Source organism: Armigeres subalbatus, chromosome 3, assembly GCF_024139115.2.
Source record: "Armigeres subalbatus isolate Guangzhou_Male chromosome 3, GZ_Asu_2, whole genome shotgun sequence".
In the NCBI taxonomy this organism is placed as follows: Eukaryota; Metazoa; Arthropoda; class Insecta; order Diptera; family Culicidae; genus Armigeres; species Armigeres subalbatus.
Window position 1 is genome coordinate 71,331,807 of NC_085141.1, and position 7,349 is coordinate 71,339,155.

The 7,349-nt window shown below is 35.5% G+C and overlaps 1 protein-coding gene across 1 annotated transcript in view; it reads right to left on the minus strand.

The window, feature by feature from the left end:
- Positions 1–7,233: 7,233 nt before the first annotated feature.
- Positions 7,234–7,349, minus strand: part of LOC134221715 (nuclear RNA export factor 2-like) — a 31,729-nt gene continuing 31,613 nt past the window's right edge. Inside the window, 1 exon segment of the mRNA XM_062700902.1 lies at positions 7,234–7,348. Within this exon segment, the coding sequence (XP_062556886.1) occupies positions 7,234–7,348 (115 nt within the window).

Sequence of the window (7,349 nt, forward strand, 5' to 3'; positions counted from 1 at the left end):
ATGTTATGTATGTTGTGTTATGTATTTTATGCTTTTAATCTAATAAAATTTTAATCCTTTACTTATTCTAGAAATTTATTAATAAGCAAAGCCCAAACAAAACAACATTATCTGATGCAGAATCCATCTAAAACATCTTTCCACATTATACTTTTGCCACATAAATAAAAGTTATACTAAGCTTGTTTTGTTGGCAGTTAAACTTAGCCGGGGTCAACCAGGCGAATAGTCATTTAGTATGACTTCTAAACTATTTAGTTTAAATTTATTTCAGAGTGTACTATTGTATGTATTTCATGATTTCATCAGACTCCTGTATGAAGTGCCAAAAATTTGATTGGTGACAAAATTCGAGAATACATAAACGTAAAGTATACATAGGACAACAGCGTTTATCCAAAAACGCTACTATCTTCACACTCTGATAATTCAGTGTAGTCTATCTTGTAAAAAAAAAACTATTAAAGCTTTAACTTCCACATATTATAACACTCTGAAGGATAAAAAGAGTTACAATTTACTTCTTCTGACGGTACGCGTCTCACAGGTCCAACGATACGGATACGATTTCATCACACAGAGTAAAAAAAACGGGTAAGCGAAACGGCTGCTTGGGTTGCTCCGAAGAAAAGTTCTTGGTCGCGTAGGTACAATTGGTTGTTTGAGTTTCACTTTACATTTTGATGTGGGGTCCTACGGGAGTCGGGTGTTACCCAATACCGGAGGACTATTTGGCACTGGGTTCGAATGCGGAACCGGTGTGGCATTTCAAACGGTGCTGGCACCGTGACCAAAAATTGTCGATAATGGTTCTCCCACGCCAACACACCCATGCAGAAATACTGTGGAGGATATCGCCATTGCGTTCAGGAGAATGCCAAGTCCCTGCTGCGTTGAAAGCAAATTGCAGAGGAGATAGGTGTATGAATAGAGGCAGAAATAAATTTGATCATATAATAAAGTCTTCGTTATTTCTATTTGATTATGTTCAAGCAATATATACATTTTATATTTGCAACAACAAAGAGCACTTTCCTGTATGAGGGTGAAATCGAGATGACATGCACAATTGCATTCTTGTGCGTTGTCACTGCATTTTTCTCATGTAATAATAGTCGAATTGTGTACGATAATAAACGATACTGCTTATTGTTTGCCCTCAATCGTTTTAGCTTTAATAAAATAGTATTGTACGGTAGTTTCAAATATTAGGAAATATCAATTACATTCCCCAGTAACATTTTGGTTTTATAATGATTTAATAAAAGTCTTGAAGAATGAAATATTATTTTCAAGACCGTTATAAATAGAGGAACTGTTGCGTTTTCCATCTCACTGAACATATATTCATCTAATGGCGGAACAAAAAAATACGGCACAACTTAATCACTTCGTTTTGCTAACATGTGTGCTCACTTCGGAAAAAAAAAATCACGAAAATAAAAATCGAATAAAATACCTTTTAATTGCTTTGTTTTTCGTGGGATGAATATCGGAGCTATAAGATTAGGTCCAGGAACATGAACAGTAACCCTACCTAATCGGAAAATATGCTCGATTTGTTTTGTGTGTGCATGTGATTTGCAGCAACCGAATAGACTGTACCCCAACGCCGATCATAGAGTCGGCCGCGCGCCATACGTCGCTTGACTCCGCGCCGCCGACGGATTTATTTTTCACGCCGATAAATTGGCAGTACATTGTTTCGTCGAATATGTCAGTTCTGAATTAGATGGTGTTAATTTAGACCCGGAATTATCGCCCTTGGGCCTACCAAATAAAAGAACTTGGAAAATAAATTATCGACCTTCTAAAATGCCTTCGAGAGGAGAGTCGTTTTCTTTTTCCATTTACACGCAGTGATTAGACATGGACAGTTTTGATATTTTATCAAGTTTTGCTGAATATATTTGACATTAATTTATCATAATTTGAACTAACTGAAGAAATGCAATTGGTATCTCTATATAGTAGGAGGTTGAGGGTTCAAGTCCCTCCACGAGACACGTGGATTCTTTTTCGCAAATTTCATATCAATTTTTCCATTTCGAAACATGATATTTAACAAAAAAAATCTATATATGTTTATAAAACGGATGAAACTTCGGAAAAAAATATGTAAGCTCTTTTTAGTGGAATGTCATAAAACGAGTTTAGTACAATTCCATTTTATTCCACTACGAGACACTGAAGACGGTCTTACAGCTGAGGTCGAAATACGTATCTGTAAAAGGAATACAACGTGGTGGAAATAAATGAAAATGTTCTAAACTCGTCTTATGACAGGGATGAAACTTAAAAGAAGAAGAAGTTTCCTCCAAGTTGCTTTCGAAGAGTTCAGGGATTTCTACAGGTTCCATCCGGGAATTTAAGAGTTCCCGACTATACTGCCGTACCCAAGTAACATTTTGAATTCTATTTGGATTTATTCAAGTTTTATTGCAGTTTTATCAAGGCTTCGCATAAACTGTAGAGTTTTATCATAGTTTTCGTCTAGTCCAAGTTACCTCAACGCTAAATTACCTTATAATAGTTTTATGACATGCTCCAGGTCCATCTTAAGCTGTTTATTTTGATAAATTATCTAGCAAGAGCAGTTTATCCCAATTAAAACCAAATAGTTTTGAGAAAGTTTTATGGTACTCTTCATTAAGAAAGAACGATCTTGAGAATGCCATTATAAAACTTCCTTAAAACTAAGTGGCTTTGGTTGGGAGAAATTACTCTTGTTATAGAAAACATCAAAACAACTAAAACATAATGTCAAATTGGACGCAAATAAGTGTATAAATTAAAAACTAGTGGATCAAAGACAAAAATTATGTAAATTTATCTCATATATGGAAACTACATTTGCGCAAGCATCTGTTTTTTTCTATCGGAATTTTCTCTCTATCGGATCACAAGCTGCAGTTTTCTTTCTATCGGATCAAAACTTATCACCAGCTGTCTTGATGTTTCCAATACCAGGCAGAATGCATATCTCCCATTTATCATATGAGCGATCAATTTTCCTCAAAATACATTTTCTCAATTTTTGGGCATTCATAACCATAACCAACTGGGTACAACACACAGGCAAATTTCTCCAGTTTTCAACGGACGGTTTAGCTACGCAACAAATACTGGCGAGTTTAGTATTTGTTAGATAGATTTTTGAAATCTTTAACATATTGTTGCAAAATCGCAACCAAAAACTATTATCGAATTATCAAATATACTCGTATTTCGAAGCAGGGTTATTTTTAATAAAGAGTATTAACTTTTTACTTTTTGAATAAAAATAACCCTATAGATGTTTAACTAAAGGTTAACAAATAAGTTATACGCATTTCTTTTTCCAGTTGAATTGCATGCTATTATATGACAATATTCGCAAAATGGATGATTTCGGCTTAATCTGCGTCATTTTTTTTATTGCAATCATGCGTGCCCACTACTGGAAAACATCACAAACATGGAATACAAAACATTTTGGACTCCAATTCTTTGTTTTCTATTGTTATTGATGTAGATAGATATTATGAACCTGAGGAGCAGTAACCCTATTGAGTTTTAGAATTTAATTCAGCATTTTGTGCAAGTATTCAGTTTAGTAAATATAAATATTTAACGGCGAACTCTTTTCCAAATTTGTTTTCAATGGATATGTAAACAACATGTTATAATGAAAGCTCCAAACTTATAACGCTCTTCAATAAAACTTCTTAGTTTTGACCAGTACTAGATTAGTTTTATTCAGGACAAACTAAGCTTCGTCCAGATTGCGATAAATCTAATTCAATTTATCATGCTCTTGCATAAAGCTAACAGGTTTTGTATGAGATAAAATGGGTTTAACCCAATCCTATGATGGTTTTAGATAAAACTATTGAAATCATGGCGGATTATCGTCTGCGTCAAATTTTTTGGTGGATGCCATTTCTATATGAACGCTGAAAACTATTTGATTTCATTTTAAATGCATGAGTCCTTTCACAGATTGGGACCTAAAACAAATATTGTTACATCTGCGAAATAAAATGTAGAGCAACAATTATTTTTTTGAGTGTGTACATTTTTTCGAATAGAAATAGTTTTTCAAAATAATACTATATCTTGCAATATAAATAAGGCGCATTCATTATTTGTTACATTTATTCAGAAAAGCTTCGACAAAGTGGTTGTGGCATCATTATGAGATACTGTTCGATTTGTTTAAGTGAAAGTTCAATATAAACTAGTATGAACATCAGCGGATCTAGATAACGAAAATACGTTCTGTCAAATTCCTTAGTAATCCTAACAGGGTTTTATGCTGATCTTTCATGCCATCATAAGCTCACTTTGATAAAACTAACAAGTTTTAAGCGAACCTTGGAAAATGGTCTTGAACACCTTCTCAAGAGTGGGCCTTTTTCGTCTTATAGTGGTTTTATGGCTGTCTTGGAGCAAGCTTGTAGAAGAATTGGTTTTAAATGTGGTTTTAAGGCAAAAGTCTAGAAGTGTGCTTCAAGTGCATCATAAAATTAATTTTGTTACTTGGGTAATCTGAAAAAGTGAAGTATTGTATTGCTATTTATTATCAATTCTAATCCTCATAATTAAATTAAATTAAATTTATTTTTTAGGTTTATATTGAGCATATTCTTCGTCAATTGGATATTCACGGACTATATCTAAGCTGCACCATATCATGAAGAAATATTATCAGAAATTTGAAACGTTGTGTGTGACCCCGGGAGTTATTGTGTAGTTCTAGAAGGGAACCGGCCTCAGTCTCAAGTCTGACCTACGGCAGCTTCTGGGATTGGTGCTCTTTTATCCCGGGGCCAAAGGCTTGTGAATGTGGGGAGTTTTCGAATGGTGAAAATCGCATTAGATAATCCAATAGACAAATTTACTGGAACTTTACCATTATAAATTATTTTACGACCGCGGGTGATAGGGAACAGTGGGATGGCAGGGTCCAGTAAGAGTACCACGATAAAGCGCGTAGAAAAGTATCTGGTGGTATTCTACACACCAGGATGTCGATTAGTTCAACGGCAATTTCACGACAATCTTGATGCCCGTAACAGGGCATCGAATCACACGATGCTGGCGGTATGTTACTGAGGGTACGAACTAAGCTGATCTAAGAGAACTGATTTATTGTCGCCGTTGGTCTTCCCGTTCAATTGCGTTCGGGGCTTTATTCGGTGATTAAACTTCTAAAATCGTCAAAATCGATGCGTATTATAGTCGTGGGTGATTGTCATGTTGTATTAAAAACCTCGTTTTTTTTTTTGTTACATACGTTCTTATGAAAAATTATGCTTGATGTTTTAATAAAACTACTATAAAACACGATTCAGAAGACCCAAAGTTGCTCCCCACCCTACTCCAAATCCTGGCTACGCCCATGAGGCTTTGGTTTGTCGGTGGTATTGATTGCATAGAAGAGCTGTTAGAGTCAAGGAATCAACGTTTGATTTTGTTTTGAAAATCATAACGTTGTTTTGAATGAGTACGAGAATTTTGCAATTTTAAATAATATATGAAGTCCTTTCTTCAATAAGGAATTGGTTTTATGGAATACTAGTTTTGTTATAATAATTATAATAAAACTTACCTTCGCCTCTCATCAGCTGACGCACCATGCTGGGCCAGATCGACCAAGGTCTTCAACAACTCTGGTTGGTCATTTTCATCGGAGGTCGTCCTTTATCAGCCCGCATCTTGAGACGCTTGGAAGGTGAGGATTTATCTAAATTCTCCTCAAGAATCTTCTTCCTGTTCAACCTGCTTGTCTTTTGACACTGCTGATCTAATTTCTTCTTCTCAAGGTCCTTGTTCAGCGTTTTCCTACGGTTGATCAGATCAGACAGCGTCAAAGGCTTGAAATCTCGGAATTAATCATTTTCAAATCGAAAATCGCATTCTGTTTAGGCACGTAAAATTAGAAGGAACACTTTTGTCCGAAACCGGACGAGCTTTGGAAGAACGATGGCTGAGATGTCGGAACTTCACATTAGGTGGCTTGTGGAGCAATTTTGTCACCTCTCCAATCGCAGCAGAAGATTCCTTGCCTGCTGGCTTAAAAACATAATTGTAACTTTCGGCTTAAAGCTTCTGACTTCAAAGCGCTAATTTTCGCTTTGAAAATTTCTTCAAAGTTGATTTATTTTTATATTTCGCCAGTATTTTGCGCGCCTCCTGTCTCATGACGACTGCACAGTGGTGCGACGGCAGAATGCATCGAAAGCGTTTGAACCATTTGTTCGATCCATCTTCAAGAATATTTTTAACCTCCACTGTTGGTACCGTCACCCTATTAATAAAAAAACCTTTTTCTTTTTTCAACCGGAATGGCTAGGCAGCGTTCCCTATCTGAAATTGGTTAATGCGAACACTAAGGGTTTCAACAATAATGTCGCAGGTTTTAGGGGAAAGGGGTTCAGAAATTGGGACAGTACATATACTGCCCCTATTCGCATAAGCGTCCCATGTCAGTTTTTTCAACTAGTAACGTGCCGTTGAATTTTTCAAACTCTTTTACATGGAGAAATACAAAAATCTAATAAAAGATAAAATCAATCTTTCTGAAAATTTAGCATAATATTCTTTATCTGTATATCGCTATGGAACCATTAAATGACTTTTGTTCAAAAGTGTATCAAAATCTGGAATGTGACTGTTGTGCGAATAAATTGCAAGATGGGACAACACAAGGGATTTTGATTTTCAAATTTCTAGAACAATTATTTATTAGTTTTTCTTGAAGATGAGGGCATTTATTTCTGGAATAAAATAAAAATCGACATGGAACTCTTATGCAAATCGCAGCAGTATACTAGGTACACCCAGGTTTTTTACGCGGTTAATCATTAATTTCGTTAACCTAAACTGTACAGCTTTTAAATACCCCTGAATTTTCTTTGATTTTTGTGAATTTTTCGTGGGTAAACCTATTTCTTCATAGAGCTGATGCTCTAAACGACCAAACCAAACCGTAAAAACCTGGGTGTATACAAAACAGCTTGACAGAGAGGGACAGGGGTCTTTAAATCTCAAAAAGTAGGACTTCATATTTTAATCGCCCTAATTGAAAGCTGATCGATATAGCAAATCATCCCGTTTTGTGGCAGTTGTTGAACAGAGACAAATGGATTGATTTCTCTAACATAGTACCAAAACTTCTAAAATACATTTACGAATGTATATTTTATCATGTCCAAAGATTTTTACTTGCTTTGGTTAATTGAAGGTCGATTAGAAAATATAATACCTACTTAACGCTTCTGAGCGAGCAGTGTCAAAGCCATTCTCTGAATGCCTCTCCCTACAGCTTGAGAAAAATGTTGCCACTTTCAGATTCCAAGAAGATT